The sequence below is a fragment of the Stenella coeruleoalba genome (genome assembly GCF_951394435.1).
Source record: "Stenella coeruleoalba genome assembly, chromosome: 3".
NCBI lineage: Eukaryota > Metazoa > Chordata > Mammalia > Artiodactyla > Delphinidae > Stenella > Stenella coeruleoalba.
In genome coordinates, this window is record NC_137148.1 from 161,893,151 (window position 1) to 161,914,604 (window position 21,454).

A 21,454-nucleotide genomic window follows, 5' to 3' on the forward strand; every position below is an offset into this window, starting at 1 on the left:
TCCTGAATTGTAATTCCATGCTATTTCCCCATAAACCCATCTTTGCTGGTAAAATAACTTTTATTTTTCAGGTCAACATAGGTGCCAGCCTTGTGTGCTCAGAACAGCCCTACAAGGCCTGTATGGTTTTACTCCCTTTTGCAGGTGAAGCACAGAGCCTGGGAGAAGTCACCCAGCAAATGACGCCTGTCAGGCTGCAGAGTCCCTTCCAACTTAACTGGGCCTTTCAACTATCCCAGAGTTTCCAAACTGTAGCCCCCATGCAGTTGGGGCCAGGTCATTCTCTGCGGTGTGGGGCTGTCCTGAACATTGCAGGACATTTAGCAGCATCCCTAGCCTCTACTCACTAGATGCCATAACACCCCTATCCCCACCACACCCGGTCCCACGTTGTAACAATTAAAAATGTCTCGGGCTTCCCTGGTGGCGCAGTGGTTGAGAGTCCGCCTGCCGATGCAGGGGACACGGGTTCGTGCCCCGGTCCGGGAAGATCCCACATGCCGCGGAGCGGCTGGGCCCGTGAGCCATGGCTGCTGAGCCTGCACGTCCGGAGCCTGTGCTCCGCAACGGGAGAGGCCACAACAGTGAGAGGCCCGCGTACCGCAAAAAAAAAAAAAAAAAAAATGTCTCCAGGTGTCACCAAGTGTCCAAAGGAGCAGGATTGCCCCCTAGTTGAGAATCACCGCTCTAACTGGTCACCCTGCTTATATTGGGTTGACTGGTGGCCCTTAAAGAGATATATCCAAGCCCTAACACCCAGAACCTGTGACTGTGACCTTATTTGGAAAAGAGTCTTTGCAGATGTAATTAAATTAAGGATCTCAAGATGAGATGATCCTGGATTATCTAGGTAGGTCCTAAGCGCGCGAGGTGGGCGTTACCACCCAGAGGGCGAACAGTGTGCTGAGGGGAGAGGTGACCTGCCCAAGGCCACGCAACTGGAGAGGCTCAGAGCCTGCTTTGGCCCTGAAAGCTGAGTTCTGTCCCTCTGTCCAGGCCTCAGTTTTCCCTCCTGTGAAACAGGGATAGGATCGTTCCTTAACCAGTCATCTGAAATCCCTGGGGACAGTTACGTTTTTGGAATTGGAAATTTTTCAGATCTTAGGAAGGTAACAGGGCGAAAGCTGCCATGTGTTGTGTGATGTCCCTGGGGGGTATGGGGAAGCCCCTATGTAAAGGGATAAATAAAGGATAAACAGGGGTAAAAAGGGATCATTGATCACTGAAAACAGCCAGGGTCTAGTGCCGCGGAAGTGGTCCCTCCGCCGGAGTACTGGCACTACCTTAAGAAAAAGTTGGGTTTGCAGAGCCTTTTTGGGGATTTGGGGATTGCTGACGGAGAAGAGTATCTCCGTCCACGGCATTTGGGATCTTAGTTCCCCGACCAGGGATGGAACTTGCGCCCCCTACAGTGGAAGCACAGAGTTTTAACCACTGGACCACCAGGGAAGTCCCACGTGTACGATTTTTTTTTTTTTTTTTTTCCGTTACGCGGGCCTCTCACTGCTGTGGCCTCTCCCGTTGCGGAGCACAGGCTCCGGACGCGCAGGCCCAGCGGCCGTGGCTCAGTGACCCAGCCACTCTGCGGCATGTGGGATCTTCCCGGACCGGGGCACGAACCCGCGTCCCCTGCATCGGCAGGCGGACTCTCAACCACTGCGCCACCAGGGAAGCCCCCACGTGTACTATTTAGTCGGGGCTCAGTAAACTTGGTAAGATGGAGGGAGGAAGAGAGAGAAGAAAGGGGGAAGGGGAGGAAGGGAGGGGAAGAAGAAAGAGGAAGAAGGGAGGAGGAGGGAAGGCAGGAGGATGGGGGAAGAAGGGGAAGAGGAGTAGTGGGGAGGAGGAAGTGGGGAAGGGGAAGGAGGAGTGGGTGGAGGAGGGGGAGAAGGTGAGCAAAGGGGAAGTGGAAGAAGGCTAAAGGGGAGCCTTGAAGAGGGGAAGGAGAAGGGGGAGGGGGAGAGAGGGAGGAAGGGGGGAAGTAGGGGGAATCAGGGCAAGATGGAGAAGAGGGAGGAGAAGTTTAAGGAAGAGTGAAAGGGGAGGAGGAGGGTGAGGAAGGGGAGCAAGCTGTCTGCCCACATTTGTGAATGAATGAATCTCAACTCCAGCTAGTGTGACAGTTCCAGGCCTCAGTTTCTTTACCTCTAAAGTGGGGTGATCGCAATAGTGCTACCTGGCAGGATAAGAGTGCTGCTGTAGTTACTGGGCATTGCTGACTCCACTGACCCCCGGTTGAGAAAGTAGGGGATCAGTGACTGGCTCTGGGCCTGTCCTTCAGATCTGCCTCCTCGTCCCCATTTTACCCACCCTAGGTGGCCCACAGGGACCAATGGCAGCATGGGTGCGCTAGCGCACATGCGCGCGCACGTGTGTGTGTGTGTGTGTGTGTGTGTGTGTGTGTGTGTGTGTGGAGGGGAGCGCCTGAACGGTCCTGTCCTCTAAATGGTGCTGGAAGCAGGCCCTGGCCACCTCCCAAGGAGAGTGCTGAGAAGGTCGGCCAAGCTGCACAGAAAACAAGCAGGGTGGGGTGCGCAGAGGGGCAGAGGAAAGGGGAGTTTGGAGAGAAGGAGCCAAAGCAGAAGCCCACATGGGCACAACGCAGTCAGAGCAGGTCCCAGGAGTCTGCAGAAGCAGAAGCCCCGGAGGGGAGTCCTCTGTCTTGTCCTCACTGTCGCTGCCTGAGCTCTGGTAACCCTCGACAGAGCAGCCAAAGCCTGAGGGTCTGTGAGCGGCTCCAGGTCAGCCAGGGAACAGGGTGGCGGGCAGCGAGGCCAGCACTGGCCCGCACCTGATCAGGGGGAGGGCTTTAGGGTCTCTAGGTTAGCATTTAGGACCTTGGGATGCAAATAAGGGACTGTGGAGTTCCTGTGGAAGGGTGGGGAACTGGTGTGTGGATTTTGCCCTCCCTGGGCTGCTGCGGTGAGACTTAACTGACAAGAATTCGGGATATGGATTTGGGATTAGTTGGGTCCTTGGAATATATCTTTTTTAAAAAAAAATTATTTATATTTTTTATTTTTGGCTGCGTTCGGTCTCTGTTGCTAAGCGCGGGCTTCCCCTAGTTGCTGGGAGCTGGGGGCCACTCCTTGCTGTGGTGCGCGGGTTTCTCATTGCGGTGGCTTCTCTTGCTAAGGAGCACGGGCTCTAGGCGCACAGGCCTCAATAGTTGTGTCACGTGGGCTCAGCAGCCGTGGCTCACGGGCTCCAGAGCGCAGGCTCAGTAGTTGTGGTGCAGGAGCTCAGCAGCTCCGCGGCATGTGGGATCTTCCCGGACCAGGGCTCGAACCCGTGTCGACTGAACTGGCAAGCAGATACTTAACCACTGTGCCAGCAGGGAAGTCCATTGGAATGTATCTTTAAGACTGAGGTAGGGGTTGGATATTTGGGGGCCCCTAGGCTGTGAGTTTAGTACTCCCCAGGTCCCTGGAGTCCGAAGAGGCTTTGGGGATTGGACTTAGAATAAACTGGGGCAAGAACCCAGTACAGGTAGGCCCTGAATGTGAACTGAGAGTTGCTAGTCCCCCGGGGTAGGAATTCTGGTTTCCATCTACGGCTTGGGCCGGGAGCGCCCGGGAGCCAAACCTTTCTTGGCTGAGGGACGCACGTGTTCCCTAATCGCCGGCAGGGATAGGACGGGGGAGCTGGGAGGCCGGCGAAGTTTGGTTGTCATGGAGACAGCCGCCTTCCTCGCCAGGCGTTCTAGCCCCTGGGTCTCGCTGGCCGCCGTCACTCTGGCCAGGGTGGCCTCTCTATGGTCGTGGCCTCCGGAAGGGGGCGGGCGTCGGCTCTGCGGCTGTGCGGCAGAGCGGTTCTAAGCCAGACAGGTCGGAAGAGAGCCGGCCTGGGAGGGCAGGTGGGGCGGGGCCTAGGGTGCTAGGAGTGAGGCGGAGGGTGGTGACTGGGCCAAAGCCTGAGGGCGGGGCCGGTGACCGGGGTGGAACTTGGGCCTGGGATTACGGGCTAGGCCGGGGACTGGGGGCGGGGCTTGAGCTACTGCGGCCCAGAGTGGGTGCGGCGTGTGCTTGTGGACGGGGCCATAGGCCTAACCTAGGGGCAGAACCTGGTCCAGGGCGGGCGGGGCTCCGGAATGGGGCCTGTGCTTACGGGCGGGGCCGGAGACCTAACCTGGGGGCGGGGTCAAGCCAGCGGAGGTGGGGCGGATAGAGGTGGGACCTGGAGGAAAGCCCAGGACCTGGGTCTGTGGTGGGGCCAAGGTGGACTCTAGGCTTGGGGGCCAAGTCGTTAGGATGGAGCTGCTAAGTCGAGGCATGGGATGGGGCTTGCCAGTGACTGACGGAATGGAAGACCTATGCCTAGGGGCGTGGAGATACACTAATGATTGGCAGAAAAGCCTGGGCCGGGCTAGGAGCAAGGAGGCCTGTGCCCACTTTGGGATGGGGCGGAGCCTGTCTGAGACATGCCCAATCCCAGGTATGGGGGGGGCCGGCTCCTAGCGGGAGCGGAGCGCTACATCTGGGCGGGGTTGGGTTGGCCGTGGGGCGGGGCCCGGGCGGACCGTGGCCTCACAGCTCTCCGCCTCCCCAGGATGCGGGCTCCAGGTGCGGGTTCGGCCTCCGTGGCCTCACTGGTGCTGCTATGGTTGCTCGGACTGCCGTGGACCTGGAGCACAGCGGTGGCGCTCGGCGTGTACGTAGGCGGCGGCGGCTGGCGTTTCCTGCGCATCGTCTGCAAAACCGCGAGGCGGGACCTCTTGTGAGTGCAGCCCGGGCCTGATACAAGGGCTGGGGTCGGGGGCGGGCTGAGCGCCCAGGGGGGCGAACAGAGGGGGCTGAAAGGGCAGCGTGGGGGACCTTGAGGGCTTGGAGGGGGGAGGTTTTGGAGACTGGGGGCGGGGTTTGGGTGAGGGCAGGGCTAGGGGCGGGGCTTGGACCTGAAAAGAGTGGGTTGGGGGACTCTGAGGGCACCAGCAGGGGGCATCTTGAGGGATTCCCTGGAGGGAGATGGGTAGATTTCAATGTCCTTGAGCCTGCGTGGGTGACCTCAGGGTTCTGGACGGCAACTTGGGGGTACTAGGGCAGCGAGTAGGACTTCCAGAGAGCTGAGGCTGATTGGGAGGCCGTGCGTGTTTGGGGGTGGTCTCTGTGGGGCTTTGGTGACTGTGGGAGGCATCTGGGGCGTCTTCAGGGACTCCGGTAGGTCCCTAGGCGTTCTCAGGGGGACTTTCTCAGGGAGAATGAAAGGGCTTCCTGGGGCTTGTGTAAAGGGCTTTTAGAGCCTTTGAAGGGTGTTTGTCTCCTCAGGGCCATTTACAGGTCTCTCTGCGGTCGGGGTGCTCTTTGAGAGTTTGAGGTCTGTGCGTGACTTTGGGGGTTCAGAGTCTGTGGAGAGGTTGCTGTGTATTCCAAGATTTGCTTAGGGGTCTCTGATGACTGAGAATCTCTGGGGAGGGGATTCTGGTGGTGTTTGCAGGCATCCTTGGAAGGTCTCTGGGGTATCTCTAGGGGCTTCCTCAGAGAAGCTGTTGGGAGTCCTCCTGGGGGTGAAATAAGTGCTTCTGGGCATTACCACCGGAGCAAATCTCAGGAACAGCCTCCATGTGGAAGTCCCTGAGCACTTGCTATGGGTCTGCCAGTCTTGGTGCCCATGAGGAGGTGGGAGGACTAACCCATTGTAAGGGTGAAGAAACTGAGGCTCTGTGAGCAGCAGGGATGGTGTGCAGCTGGAAAAACCTCCACTGCAAATTGACTGGTTCTGAACCTTCTAGAACCTGACCTTTCTTTTCCACGCCCTGGCCCCTGCCCCTGCCCTTGGTTTTCTGACATGCAGATTGGACTGTGTTCTCTGTTCAGACACCCTCCACAACCTCCATCCTCTGCAGTAGAAAAGACTCAGCCTCCAGCTGGGTACTTGAGGTCCTGACAATCTATTCCCTGCCCACTTGCCACTCCCCACCTCCATAGGTTCATCTGGCCCCCAGATCAACTTGCCTTGTCAGGCTCAGGCTGCTTTCCTCTGTCTGGAATACACTGGCCCTCCTTTTGCCTGGCAATGCCTTATGATGTTGCCTCCCTCAGGGGACCCTTTGCTGAATTTTCCTGCTCAGCACCCTCCCATGGCTCCTTGTTGCTCTTAGAATCTAGACCACATGAGATTTCTGACCGTGTTCCCAACCTCCTGTCCTTTCCTTTGTCACTCTTCCAGCTACACTGGCCTCCTTGCTGTTCCTAAACACACTCGTATTTATTCCAGCCCCAGGGCCTTTGCATTTGCTATACCCTCTGCCCAGATCCCTCTTCCCCTGCTCTTCATTTTCATCATGCCATGGCTTAAATGTCACCTGTCAGACAGCTCTCCCCTGACCCTATGTCGCTGTAGACCCTCCCACCTTGTTGCTCTCTGGCAGAATGGCCAAGATTTACACAGGGCTTCCCCTGTGTGAGGCACTATGCTAAGCATGACTTCTTCAAGTCCTCCCAACCACCCTGAGAGGTGGGTACTCTCTTGTCGCATCTTACAGATGAGCAAACTGAGGCACAGCATAGTTTTGTCACTTGCCCAAGGTCACACAGCTGGCCAGTAGTGGTGGCAGGATTTGAACCCAGGCAGTGTGGCTCCAGAGCTTGACTTGTAACCAGGTCTTCACTCCTTCATGCCCAAGGAAGGGGATATCTGTGACCAGCTCTGTCTCCCCTGGGACAGGACAGAAGCTGGGTCCACTCCAAGTCCCCAACACAGAGCTTGACACACTTTCTGTAGGAGGCAGCCTGGAAGATGGGCCCACCTCCCAGTCTTCCCACCTTTGTATGATCCCTTCCCTTTGAGTGTGGGCTGGACCTAGTGACTCACTTCTAATGAACAGAATACAGCAAAAGCAATGGGATATTACTTCTGAGATGAGGTAATAAAAAAGACTGTGGCCTCCATCTTGGGTTCTCTCTCATGGGTCACTCCCTCTTGGGGAAGCCAGCTGTCATGTAAGGCAGCTCTGTGGAGAGTCTCACATGAGTGAACTTGGAAATGGATTCTCTCCCAGTGAAACCTTGAGATGATCACAGCCTCTGCTGACACCTTGATTACAGCCTCACAAGACACCCTGAGCCAGAACCACCCAGCTAAGCTGCTTCTGGATTTGTGACCCACAGAAACTATGAGATAATCAGTGTTTGCTCTTTTCAGCTAGTAATTTTGGCTGCAATTTGTTACACAGCAATAGCTAACTAATGCAGCTTATGTAACACCCACCCACCTCTGTACCAGGTTTTGTTCTAGTGTTCTCACAGTCCTGTAAGGAAGGAATGCGTACTAATCCCATTTTGTGGTTGGTGAACCAAAGCACCGAGAGGGGAGGTCATTTGCCCAAGAACACAGAGCTGAGGAGCGGCAGGACTCCAGAGTACGTGTTCTTAGCTGCTGTGTTGTGCTGGGGTGGTGGTGCAGGCCGGCTGCATTTAGAACCTAGGTTCAGAAATATTTAAGCACCCAGCCTCCGTTCTTCTAACTCGTCTTCTGTTTTCCTCGTGAAATCTGATCACATTCATCTGTGCTGCTTTCTTCCTGCCCCGGTGTCCTAGAGCTCAGGGTGAAAGCAGGAAGGGGCAGAAGGAGCAGAGGGGCAAGAAGAGGCCTCAGGAAGGGCCCAAAGGTGGACAGTGGCCTCTTTGTCCCCTGGGTGGGGGTGGCTTGTGCTGCTGCCAGGGTGGGGGTGGCCCAGACATGTGGCCCAGACATGTGGCTGGAGTCCACTGCCCGCCCGTGTGGGTGTGCTCCAGAGAGGCTGGGGGCGAGGGCGGGAGGGACAGGCCGTGAAGACTGGGCCCCGTTGTGAACGCTTGAGTGACCTGAGCGCGAGCCACTGCCGCCTCAGTCAAGTTTCTCTGCTGTGCTGTCTGTGGACAGGGAGCACCCCTGCGGGAGCTGCTTCCTGTGCGTCCTACCCTTGCTGATGGCCCTCTCCCCATGGCTGTAACGCTAGCACCCCTTCATGGGGTTCTTGGGGTGCTCTGCTGAAGCTCTTAGAGGAGAGCTGGGCACCTAGTAGGCACCCAGACTTGTTGGTGCTGATCGCCTTCACCCAGCAGTGGGTACCTCAGAGGTCAGGTGCTTGGTGGCTAGAGCCGGAGCGTCTAGCTGTGGCCCTCACTCTGTGCCTTGCTAGCCCATGAAACATCACGCTCTGAGTCTTAGTTCCTTCATCTCCAAGAGTACACCTTGTGCATCCTCTCTTCTTTAAGAAAACATGAATTGAGCACCTGTCGTGTGCAGCACAGGCACTTGTTCTGTCACGTGGTACGTGGTGACTGTTTGGGAGCAGGCCTGAGGAGGAACAGAGGGACCCTGCCAGGGGGCCTGGTCTGTGTCGTTCTGTCCTCTACTTGCTGTGTGACCTTGGGTGTGTAATTCACCTCCCTGAGCTCCCAGCTCATCCACCATCGGACATGGGGATTTTAGAACCCTACTTTGGAGGGTGGCCGTAAGGTTAGCTCAGTAAACGCTGAGGCTGCTCACCGTAGCAACTCTATTTATTCGTTGAATGGTTGAGATATCAGGATCCAACCAGGGAGGTGGATGTATAAACAGCTAACTTTTAACATTTTACATTTTCAGTTATTTTTTTTTGCAACAGTTCATACATAACACAGGTACAAAATTCAAATGTTAGAGAGAGGTTTGCTGTGAATGCTGCCCTCTCTCCACTGCCCCCAGCCCTGCAGTTCCTCTCCGCAGAGGCATCTTGTGTCTCTTTCCCAAGAAATATATGTAGACCTCTTCTTGTTCTTGGTGCTCACAAACGGCCACACATTCTCCATCATATTCTTCACCTCCTGCTTTCTTTCTTCTCTCCACTTTCACTTGAAATTTTTGCTTTTATTAAAGTCATGCAGGCTTCGAGATGAAAGACTCTAGCCTTCTACCTCAAGTGGCAGCTGCCAGCCCCACCCTCTACCCACATTCTCCCTTCCCTTCCAGGAGTGATTCTTACCTCTCCTTTGAATCTTTTGGACTTCACCTCCACGTCTCTAAATGGCTTATGTGACAAATCTGCATTTTTTCACTTTGAGACTAGATCTGTCATCTCACACATGGAAGATGAGGATTTGGCATCCCTTTATCCCCCTGTCCTCACTCTCTTCCTGTCCCTGTGCATGGTGTATACATACCCACCCTCATACATACACAGACACACATGTTCTTCCATCTCTTCATTGTCCCAATATTATTACAGTTGATTCTCATTATTTGTGGTAGTTTTCTTCTTCTTCTTCTTTTTTTTTTTTGGAAATGCTGCAAGGCTTGCGGGATCTTAGTTCCTCCACCAGAGATTGAACCCGCACCCTCGGCAGTGAAAGCACGGAGTCCTAACCACTGGACCACCAAGGAATTCCCTGTGATAGTTTTGTTCTACAAAGTTGCTGCGAACATTGAATTAGCAAATACTGAACCATTGTTTCTAGAGAAAATACAGGGTTAGGTTCTTGCAAGCCTCTGATCACATTTTCATCAACCAGTCAATACATAATCTTGTTTCGTGTGTATTCTGTTTAGAGACACATCATTTAATATATATTATTGATTCATTACTGTTGAACTCACTGCCAGCAACATTATAACCCATGCCTGAACAAAACTTATCTAATATGTGTATCTTCTCCGTAAGGCACATCACAGCCTTCTTGTACTTAGGAACACTAGACAGCATTTCAGCATTATGCCTGGGGCCCATTTTAAACAGCAAAATCAACAACAAAAAGCACAAAGACACCAAAAAATGTGGCATTAAATAGACTGCCAAAAGGATGCTTGTTTATAATACGAATTAAACAGCTTTATGTATTTTTGTCTGGAGTTATTGATTGCCTTCGTATTGGTTAGTTTTCTATGTATTTATCTCTACTTCAAAGCCAAACTCCACAACATTTGTCTCTCTCTCCTCTAATATTTATGGCATCAGATGGGCTTTCCGTTTCATCTTTTTGGAGAAGTCTCTCTTTTAGCCTCCAATCTGTCCAGGCTGGTCTAGTTGCTCTCTCTACCTGGTGGGCAGCCATTACACCAGGCTGGCTCCTACCCATCTTCCTGAGGATTCGCATCACTTCTATCTTGGGTTGGATAGATACCCTGTTTCCTGGGTCCCTGATAGTCCTCTTCCTTGGTTTACTCCTTTAATTAGTTGGAACATATCTTCATTAGCTTTGGGAGAAATCATGTATAGAAATTTAATTTTTTGAGACCCTCCATGTATGAAAATATCTTTATTTCCACACTCACACTTGACTGATGGTCTGGGTATAGACTTCTAGGTTGGATATTATTTTCCTTCAAAATTGAAGGCATTTCTTATTTTCTTCTCACATCATGGTTATTGTTGAGAAGACTAAAACTCTCTGATTCCTGATCCTTTGCAGTGACTTTTTTTTTTTTCCTTCTGGAAGTTTGTGGGATCTTTTCAAGATGGTGGGTTATTTCCATCCATTGTATGATCTGTTGGTGGGTTTCAGGTCAAGGAAGTTTTCTTGATGTTATCATTGGTGATTTCCTCACCTTTATTTCCTTTGTTCTTCTTCGAACTCCTATTATTGAGTGCCTGGAACAATGTCTAGCTTGATAACATTTATTGAATGAATATAATGTTGGATCTTCTGGACTGGTTCTATAATTTTCACATCTTTTTTTTTTCTTAACATCTTTATTGGAGTATAATTGCTTTACAATAATGTGTTAGTTTCTGCTTTATAACAAAGTGAATCAGCTATCTTCTTATCTTTTTTATTTTCCATCTCTATCGTTTTATCCTACTTTCTATGATATTTCTTCAAATATATCTTTCAGTCCTTCTAGTAATGTTTAACTTATGCCCTCACATTTAAAATTTTTTATTATGATTCTTTGTTCAAATTAATAGACTATTTTAATTGATTTTTAATTATGTTTTTTCTTTTTTATATAGACTTTATTTTTTATTATCGGTTTTAGGTTTACAGAAATTAAGCAGAAAGTACAGAGAGTTCCCATATACCCCCTTACTCTCCCCTGCAGTTTCCCCTGTTTTTTTTTTTTGTTTGTTTTGTTTTTCTTTTTGCAGTACACGGGCCTCTCACTGTTGTGGCCTCTGCCGTTGCTGAGCATAGGCTCCGGACGCGCAGGCTCAGCGGCCATGGCTCACGGGCCCAGCCGCTCCACGGCATGTGGGATCCTCCCGGACTGGGGCACGAACCTGTGTCCCCTGCATCGGCAGGTGGACTCTCAACCACTGCGCCACCAGGGAAGCCCTCCCCTGTTTTTAATATCTCTTATTAGTGTAGTACGCTTGTTACAATTGATGAGTCATTGTTGATACATGATTATTAACTAAGCCCCCTTTTTTTTTTTTTGTGGTACGCGGGCCTCTCACTGTTGCGGCCTCTCCCATTGCGGAGCACAGGCTCTGGACACACAGGCTCAGCGGCCATGGCTCAAGGGCCCAGCCACTCGGCGCGGCATGTGGGATCTTCCCGGACCGGGGCACGAACCCGTGTCCCCTGCATCAGCAGGCGGACTCTCAACCACTGCGCCACCAGGGAAGCCCCAAGCCCCATATTTTTCATTAGGGTTCATATGTATGTTGTACATTCTTTGTGCCCTCACATTTAAATTTTCCTGGATCATTTTTTTTTTCCATTCCCTGAAAGCTTTTATATAGCATCCTATTCTTGTTTCATGGATGCAGTATATCTTCGTACATTTTCAAGGATATTAATGACTTTATTAGTTTTTTTCTCTTTGCACAATCTCTTTTTCCTCAAAGATTTTCTTCTTTGTTTATTTTAGTCTCCATCATCCCTATTAGAGGAAATCCCCAGGAGTCTGGTAGTCCTTGGCTGTAAAGCCAATTAGAAGCTCTCAGCATGGATGTGTGTAGGGGGTGAGGGGGTCTTGTCAACTGAGCTTCATGATGGGGTCACCTGGCCAGGTGGTGCTTTGGGGAAAGTCCAGTGCAGTGTCTTTGGGTCTTTCCTCCAGGCCTGGGCACAGGCCCCACCAGCACCATCCCAGGAACACAGCGGGGAAGAGGGCTGGAGGCTTGGCATCTGGCAAGTAAACATTCATTTAACACCCATTTGCAGGGAGGTGCCCCACCCAGAAACCCTCCTGTGGATGGACTTTCAATCTTCTCCTGGGTGGCCACTTTTTTTTTTTTTTTCAATTGAGATACTGACATGTAATACTCTGTTAGTTTCAGGTGGGCAACATAATGATCTGCTATTTGCATAAAGGTTTCTCCTGCTACCCGAAAATAGAGCATTCCTCTGAAACCTTTCATAAACCTAAACGGTGTAAAGGGAAGAAGCAATTACCTTAGGATGCATCTTGCTAATGGGTGCACAAAATAAATTGAGATCAAGTTCAGATGCTCACAGACACAGTTCAAAGCTATGGCAGCTTGATGCTGGGATGCTGAGTGTAGTTCCCAGGGAAGGAGCTTGGCAGTGCCTCTCTCACTGCTTTGGGTGCGCGCCGCCCCTATAACAGCTCCCTGCAGAACAAACACCGAACACTATTTTTACTTTTTGCCTTTCATTGTTAAAGCGAAAATCCTCTTTGGATTTCTTTCGGTTAGCAAAAACAGGTACTAATTTTGGTCTTTCACAAAAGAGAAGCGGCATTAAAGTGAATTTTTGAAAAGTAGGGGATACTGGTATATTGTGAAATGATCACCACTGTAAGTCTAGTTAACATCCATCACCATACAGAGTTACAAAAATTTTTTTCTTGTGAGGAGAACTTTTAAGATCTACTCTCTAAGCAACTTTCAAATATGCCATGAGGTAGTATTGACTATAGTCACCATGTCGTACATTACGTCCCCATGACATTTATTTCACGGAGGGGGCTTCTTAAACAGATTTCCATCAATCCTCCACTGCAGCCCAGGATTCTGCTTTCCCCCTCCTCCTGGGGCCTCCACCTCTCATGTGCTGCTGCCCAGCTTCCCAAAGTGGGGTGATTTGGTCTCCACTTCCATTTTCCCGGTCCTTGTGAGTTCACACTTAAGACCTTTTACTAGCCGTTTTGGGAGGCACTGTCAACAGTCAGTGTCTGAGTGCTCAATCTGCCATCTTTGCCGCGTGGTCAGCAGTAACTTTCCCCATTTACCTTTAGGGTCCTTCCTCATCCCTTGCATTGGGGGCGCCGTTCTTTTTTTTTTGGGGGGGGGGCTGTGTTGGGTCTTCGTTTCTGTGCGAGGGCTTTCTCTAGTTGTGGCAAGCGGGGGCCACTCTTCATCGCGGTGCACGGACCTCTCACTATCGCGGCCTCTCGTGTTGCGGAGCACAGGCTCCAGATGCACAGGCTCAGTAGTTGTGCCTCACAGGCCCAGTTGCTCCGTGGCATGTGGGATGTTCCCGGACCAGGGCTCGAACCCGTGTCCCCTGCATTGGTAGGCGGATTCCCAACCACTGCGCCACCAGGGAAGCCCGGGGGCGCCGTTCTTGTGCGCAGCCTTTTGTTGTAAGCTTCAGCTCGAGCTGTTGTTCATCTAACCCCAAGCCTACTGCAGGATGTTTGGATTCTTTCCCATCTTCTGCTCACTGGAAGCTACAAATGAATAATGCGCCGTCATTTCCCCCGTGTGACTTTAATGTGTCAAAATCAGTATACCAGTTGGCGGAGCGATTCACTCTGCTTCACTCACTCCTCTCCTCCCGCTGGCCTTTGCTCTCTTTTAAACCTGCCAATCTCCTTCCTGCCTCTAGGTCTTTGCACTCGTGGTGCCCTCCACCTGGAATACTTCCCCTCGAGCTTTACCCGTGGCTGGCTCCTTGTCATCCTTCAAAGTTCAGTGCAAATGCTGCTTCCTCAGACAAGGCTCCCCTGCCCCGTGGGTGAAGTCTGTCCCGGTCGTGCTTGATCACATCATCCTGTTGCTTTTTTCTTAGGAAACATATAAAACTGTCATTGTTTTTGTTTGCTTTCTCCCTGATTATTGACTGTAAACCCATAGCGGCAGGGATCACGCCTACCTTGGTCACCTGTGTGTCCCCATTCCTGTGATGATGTCCAGCGTGTGGTGGTACTTTGTGGAGGTGTGCTGCACTTGTGGATCAGCTCCTCTGGGGAGGTGTTTCTCCACGAGGAGGCTTCAGCTGCAAGTAGTGGAAATCCCAACTAGAAGTGGCATCAACAGTAAAGCACATTTATAGCCATGTGCAATGGGGTATTGGGACATGAGGTGGCTTCAGGCTGATCAATTTGTGTTCAGCATGTTATCATTGGCCCAAGTTCCTTCTGCCTTTCTGCTCTGGCATCCTTGCTTCAAGGGCTCGGCGTCTCCTGTTAGTTACCCTCATGGTCCTATATTAGCTGCTGTGGCTCCAGCCATCACATGCTGATAAAAGAAAGTGAACATGGGACTACCAGGCCCCATGTTGCAGGGGGTGTGAAAGGGGCTATTGTGATGGCGGGAGGTCTATGAGTTGGGCAGTGTTGGAGTTAGAGCCAGATTTCCAGAGCTTTGAACACTGAGCAGAAGACAGTCTTATGTTCCCAGGGAAGTGTTCTGAGCAGGGAAGCAGCACAGCTAGGCTGGCCTGCATGGAGGAAGAGGGTGGCTTGGTGAGGAGGGTTTGAGGCAGTCAGGCAGGAAATGCACTTGTTCCCATACAGTGGGAATGGAGACACACCCCCTCTACCCCCTTGAATGGGGCACTGGGGTGAGAGCGGTAAGGAAGATAGACAAAGGTTGGAGATGAAGCAGAGTGTGTTAGTTTCTTGTGGCTGTCATAACAATGAAGCACAAACTGGGGGACTTAAAACAACAGAAATTTGTTCTGCCGTAGTTGTAGAGGCCTGAAGTCTGAAATCAAGGTGTGGGCAGGGTTGGTTCCTTCTGGAGGCTCCGAGGGAGAATCTGTTCCATGCCTCTCTCCTAGCTTCTGGTGGCTTCCAGCAATCCTCGGCAGTTCCCTGGCTTGTGGTTGCATCACTCAGCCCAATCTCTGCCCCCGTCTTTGGATGGCCTTCTTCTCTATGCCTGTGTCTCCTCTTCTGTCTCTTAGAAGGACACTTGTCATTGGATTTAGGGCCCATCCTAAATCCAGGATGATCTCATCTGAAGATCCTCAACTTAATTACATCTGCAAAGACCCTTTTTCCACATAAGGGCTCATTCACAAGTTTGGAGGATCAGGACTTGGATGTATCTTTTTGGGGCCACCATTCACCCCACTACACAGAGAATGGGGCCTGGCCCAGGGTGGAGGCGGGAGACCAGGGGGAGGTGACTGCACCGTTTCAGGCTTGTGACGGTGGGGCCTTGGCCGTGCTTGTGAGATAACCGGATTCCAGCTAGTCTGCATTGGAGAAAGTCATTTGTTCTACCCATCCTTGAGGACCTCCTGTGCCCCACACCCTGTGTGGGCTTCGGGGATGCCGTGGTCACCATGACATGCCATGAACGCACCAGATGATGCTTTTCCTTTCCTATGGAGCCCACAGCCTAATGAGGGAGAATGATGCTCGAGAAGGAAATGAGGAAATAATTTAAACATCAGAAAGTGACAAGAATACAGCACGTGGGGGAGAGGCAAGGATAGTGCATGACTACTGCAGCCAGGGCTGTAGGTGTGGGGCATCCAGCACAGGTGGTCAGATGAGAAGGAGCCAACCGTGCAAAGACCTGGGGGATGGAAGAGTTCTCCAGGCAGAGGGAACAGCAGGTGCAAAGCCCAGAGGCAGGACCCGACCCTCCTGGGCAGAGTAACGATGAATCCCTCTTTTTCAATCCTTCTTCTTGGTTGGACACTTAATACATTTGACAGGTATTAGGCTGAGAATTGCACTGTTGCCCCATTTACAGATGCACTGCTGTTGTGGGCCCTGCTTCCTCTTTGTAAATAGGACAATGGCAGTACCTACACTTTGCTGAGCTGGAGAACACTTGGAGCTTGTTATGTTCAGTCTCCTGATACTCCAAGTAAGGAAACTGAGGCCCAGAGAGGGCAGGGTCTGCCCAGGTGCCACGGCTGGTAAGCGGTGGAGTAGGATCTGAACCAAGGCCATTGACTCCAGGGCACTTTTTCTTTCTTCTGGGCTCTGCTGGGGCTCACAGCTCCGGGACAGACACTTGAGGAATCAGTGTTTGCACAAGGCTCTCAGATCATGTCCTGCCTCCTCCCCTGGACCATTACTCCCAGGGGACCTCCTGGGCTGGCCCCCGCTCTTGGAACTTGCTTGTTCCTCTTTCTTCCTTACAGGGTAGGTATGAGTCAAGTTGCTGGGCAGATAAAATGCTAATTCAACTCTGTTTTCTTACTGACAGTGCATACCTCCCTGGGGAGAGGATAGCAACAGAGTTTATTGAGAATGTAGGACACGCCAGGCCCTGTCCTTAGAAGTCTCCATCCATCTCTTTTGTCCCCTAATGACCTGGAAGGCATGGGATCTTATTGTCCCCATTAACCAGGAGGCCCAGAGAGGGATGTACCCACCCATGCCCACTGTATGAGTGTCCTGGGGCTGCCGTAACAAATTACCACAATCTCGGTAGCTTAAAACAAAAGGAGTTTGTTGTCTCAAAGTTCTGGAGACCAGAAGCCCCAGATCAGCTTCTGGGGGGTCCAGGCGTCCTTGGCTTGGCTTGTGGCTGCATCACTCCAGTCTCTGCCTCTGTCTTCTCAGAGCCTTCTCCCTTGTGTCTTTGTGCTCTCTCTCCTTTTTTTTTTTTTTTTACTTTTTGGCTGTACTGTGCAGCATGCGGGATCTTAGTTCCCCGACCAGGGATTGAACCCACGACCCCTGCAGTGGAAGTGCAGTGTCTTAATCACTGGACCGCCAGGGAAGTCCCTCTCTCTTCTTGTAGAGATACCTGTTATTGGATTTAGGGCCCACCTAGGCAATCAGGATGACCTCATCTCATACTTACCTTAATTATATCTGCAAAGGCCCTGTTTCCAAATAAGGTCACAGTCTGAGATTCTGGGTGTACATGAATTTTTGGAGACACTCTTCAACAACTGCAGTCACACAGGCAGAAGAGACTGGGCTGCATTTGAGCCAGTGGGACACTGCATTTGAGCCAGTGGGACACTAGCATCGTCCTTACATTCTAGGCCCTGTTTCTAGTGCTGGGACTACATCCCTGGACACAATAGACAGATAGACAGGGTGCCTGCTCTCATGGAAAAAGACAAAGAATTCAGGAAACCCACAAAGGAAGATGGCAGTTTTAGATTGTGATGATCACTTTGAAGGAATAAAACGATGGTGGTGGTGGGGGGGTGTGGGTGCTGGGAATGTATCAGTTACCTATAGCTGTGTAACAAATTACCCCTTTAACTAGGGGCTTAAAAAATGATCATTATCGTCTCCTATGTCTAGGCTTCCTTACCGCTCAGTGCTGGGTTCCTAGGGCCAGTGTCCTGAGAGAGAGGGAAAGCGAGAGGGCATGAGGGCTCCTGCGTGCTGGTGTGCTGTCTTTGTGCCCTGGGCTCAGAAGTCACATAGCATCACTTCTGCTACATTCTCTTCCTTAGAAGCAAGCCCCTCTGTCTGCCCACACTAAAGCGGATGGGAAACAGAACCCACCTTTCGAAGGGAGGACTGTCAAAGGGTTTGCAGGGATATTTTAAAATAGCCATACTGATCCAAGCGGGGCAGGGCTGGGAGGACTCCTCTGAGCAGGTGTCATTGGAGCTGAGAGGTAAAGGATGAGAAGGAGCCGAGATGAGGGGCCTGGGCAGAGTATTCCAGGCAGTGGGAGCTGGGCAAAGGCCCTGGGGCAGGAACCTCTGCCCTGCTGAAGATCAGGGAAGGAGGCAAGAGCAATCTGGGGCAATGGAGGGTGATGAGGTGGCCAGGTGCATGGGGCTGGGCCGTGCTGGGCCTCACAGGCCACAGGGAAGGCATTTGATCGAAAAAACAGTGGGAGCCTTTGGAGGGTTAAAACATTATTTAAAAAAACTTTTTTGATTTTTGATTTTTTAAATTTTTTAGAATTTAGGGAATTCCCTGGGCAGTCCAGTAGTTAGGACTCCACACTTCCACTGCAGGGGGCCCATTCCAATCCCTGGTCAGGGAGCTAAGATCCTGCAAGCTGCACGGCGCGGCCAAAAAAATTAAAAAAATTTTATTTAAAAATTTTTTAAATTAACATTTTTAATTAAATTTTTATTTAATTTTTTTTTTTTGCGGTACACGGGCCTCTGACTGTTGTGGCCTCTCCCGTTGCGGGGCACAGGCTCCGGACGCGCAGGCTCAGCGGCCATGGCTCACGGGCCCAGCCGCTCCGCAGCATGTGGGATCTTCCCGGACCGGGGCACGAACCCGTGTCCCCTGCATCGGCAGGCGGACTCTCAACCACTGTGCCACCAGGGAAGCCCAAATATTTTTTATTTTCTAAATTTATTTTTTTATTTTATTTTTTAAAAATCTGTGTTAAAAACATTTTACTATGGAAAGTTTCAAGCTTACAGAAGTAGAGAGAATAATGTAATAAACCCATGTGCCCATCCCCCAGCTTCCGTGATCTTCATATGATTGTTTCCTCATCTCCACCCACTTCCTCCTGTGTCTGAATCTCAGTGGCACATCTTTCTATCTGTTAGTTTTCCAGGGTGTACATCTGGAAGGTAAGGACTCCTGTTTTTAACCTTGCCACAGACAGTCTTCATGAGTTTCATTCATTCATTCATTTTTATTGTAGTAAAACACATATAATATAAAATTTACCATTAGCGACATTGAGGACATTCACAGTGTTTTGCAACCATCGGCTCTATCTAGCTCCAGAACATTTCTATCACCCCAAAAGGAAACCCTGTCCCCATTAGCAGTTACTCCCCATTCTCCCTCCCCCAGCTCCTAGTAACCACCAATCTGCTCTGTCTTCATGGGTTGTTTTTGAGGTGTAATTTACATATAATAAAATGCACCTGTTCTAAGTGTTCATTTAGGATTTGGGGAACCACACCCAGGTAACCTTCCTGGGGGCAGAGTGAGGACCACCTGTCTCGGTCAGGGCAGAGCAAGCTGCTGTAACAAACAGGTCCCCACTTGACAGTGGCTTAACCCAGCACAAAGTTACCTCTCAGAGTCAGGTGGCAGGGCAGAGAGCCAGGTAAAGCCAGAAGACCACTTGTTTCTTGAGCTCCTGCACTGAGAAATTCTAGCTTTCTTGGTTCTGTGATCTAAAGCCATTTCTGTTTGCTTAAAACAACACAAACAAGTTCATGTCTCACTCATGTGACAGCCTGGCATCATCAGTGATGGCTGCTCATCTCCACAGGGTCATTCAGGAACCTGGCTCCTTCCTACTGGGTTCTATCTCCCCCTGGGGCCTCTGATCTCCTTGTCTCTACTAGCAGGTGAAGACAGAGGAGCAAGACACCTGCCATCAGGGCCTCTCGCTAGCCTGTCTTCTGGCCTCACCTGGGGCAGAGGCACCTCCTCCCCTGGGTGGGGGCACACGTGCTGGATGGCTCAGCCACCTGTGCCTAGTGCCATTGAGTAACTTGGGAGTGGAACAGCCCCCCAGCTCAGGGGGTGGACCCCAGGGCCCGGTTGAGGCAGGCGGGGCATGAGGAGTCCAAGCTGGAGGCAGTGGGGGGTCAGCATGGGGCACTTGGGCTGCCCCAGGAGAGAAAAACAAGGTTAGGCCTGGGCCTGGCTCCCTCAGGGTCACCAAGCAAGCTGTGGCGGAGGAGGACAGGGTGACTCTGACTTACACTGCATGGCCTGGCCAGCTGTGAGAATCCGCCTACTTCTGGGCTGACTGGTAAATGGCCCTTTGCCCTTAGTTTCTCCAAGAGACCCAGCAACCCAAGGGTCCTTCTGAACACTTGCCACCTTTGGGAACACAGGGACCTTTTCCTCCGCTTTCTCCACGTGGGGATGCTGAGGCTTGGGGTGGTCTCCTGGAAGCCGGGCAGGACACTCAGTGACACCGTCCCCTCGTCCCCCCTCCCAGCGGCCTCTTCGTGCTGATACGCGTGCGCCTGGAGCTGCGGTGGCACCAGCGCGCCCACCACACCATCCCGCAGATCTTCCAGGACGTGGTACGGCGGCAGCCTGAGCACCTGGCGCTGGTGGACGCGGGCAGCGGCGTATGCTGGACCTTCGCGCAGCTGGACGCCTACTCCAATGCCGTGGCCAACCTATTCTGCCATCTGGGCTACACGCCAGGGGACGTGGTGGCCATCTTCCTGGAGGGCCGGCCTGAGTTTGTGGGGCTGTGGCTGGGTCTGGCCAAGGCGGGCATGGAGGCCGCGCTGCTCAATGTTAACCTGCGGCGGGAGCCCCTGATCTTCTGCCTGGGCACCTCGGGTGCCAAGGCTCTGGTCTTCGGACGGGAGCTGGCAGCGGGTGAGGCCGGGTGTGGGCAGCATCTCGGTGGGGGCCTGGGGCCGCCCAGGGCAGGGAGATGGTGCTTCCCTGGCCCTGGGAGGGGACCTGCCCGTCCTTGACCGTGACATATGTTTTGGGCCGCAGTGGTGGCCGAGGTGAGTGGACAGCTGGGCAAGAGCCTGGTCAAGTTCTGTTCTGGAGACGTGGGGCCCGAGGGTGTCTTGCCGGACACCCAGCTCCTGGACCCGCTGCTGAAGGAGGCCTCCACAGCCCCCCTAGCCCAGCCCCCTGGCAAGGGCATGGATGGTGAGTCCAGGTGGGATCCCCCCTGCCGATGCCCACCCAGTCCCCTCGCCCCCCTCACGCCAGCCTCCGGTCCCCAACACCCACATCTCTCTTAGATCGACTCTTCTACATCTACACATCAGGGACCACGGGGCTGCCCAAGGCTGCCATCGTCGTACACAGCAGGTGAGGGGCCCGTGGGCATTGCCCCCAGCGCAGGAAAGCCACTCCGGTTCCTCTCTATGGCCTGATCCCCCCAACCCCCAGCTCCTTTTGGGGTCTTGTGGGCATCTTGATCCCAACTGGGTAAAACCCACAGCCCATCTCAGGGCACCGTGCTGCCCTCTGCCCCTCCTCAGTCTCCTCCTGTCCCCACTCCTGCCCCCAACGGCCCCCTTCTCATCAGTGACCATAGCAAGGTTTAAAATCCTAAGTCAGACCTCCTCTGTGCCAAACCTCCCCGTACCCTCCTTGGCCCTCAGAATAAAAGCCGTATTTGTGTTGTGCGGCACCCGCCACTTCTCTGATGTCATTTTCCTCCTCTCCACCTCTCGCTCGCTGCCTCCTCAACCCCTCACACTTCCTCAAACCTGCCAGACTCCTTCTGGCCTCAGGACCTTTGCGTATGCTCTGCGCTTCACCTGGGTGCCCTTCCCTAGCTCACCCTACAGCACCTTCTTGCCGGGCCTTAGCTCATGTGTCACCTCCCCAGGCAGGTTACCCCACCCTCCCTGGCTTTGTCCCCTTCAGCCTCTCTCTATCCCTTTGCTCTATCATATCCCTCGTGGGAGCAAGCACCATTTTATTTGTTGCATGTTCCTCTCCTGCCAGCCTGTAAGGCCCCTATGAGCTGGGCTGGCTCTGCCTCAGTACGCAGCTCGCTCCCCCA

General features: G+C 52.3%; 1 protein-coding gene across 8 annotated transcripts in view; it reads left to right on the forward strand.

Annotated features, from left to right (window-relative positions):
- The first annotated feature begins 1,265 nt into the window (after positions 1 to 1,265).
- Positions 1,266 to 21,454, forward strand: part of SLC27A1 (solute carrier family 27 member 1) — a 32,612-nt gene continuing 12,423 nt past the window's right edge. For 4 of the 8 annotated variants that reach the window (XM_079917919.1, XM_079917926.1, XM_079917920.1 and 1 more), the window contains exons 1-4: positions 4,387 to 4,716; positions 19,904 to 20,298; positions 20,425 to 20,586; positions 20,682 to 20,751. In XM_079917919.1, coding sequence (XP_079774045.1) covers positions 4,421 to 4,716; positions 19,904 to 20,298; positions 20,425 to 20,586; positions 20,682 to 20,751 — 923 coding nt within the window. In that variant the 5' untranslated portion in view covers positions 4,387 to 4,420. Of the gene's footprint in view, positions 1,713 to 2,595; positions 2,742 to 3,823; positions 3,857 to 4,152; positions 4,170 to 4,386; positions 4,717 to 19,903; positions 20,299 to 20,424; positions 20,587 to 20,681; positions 20,752 to 21,454 lie in introns of those variants that run through there. The other 4 variants (XM_079917925.1, XM_079917922.1, XM_079917923.1 and 1 more) reach the window with 4 other exon arrangements.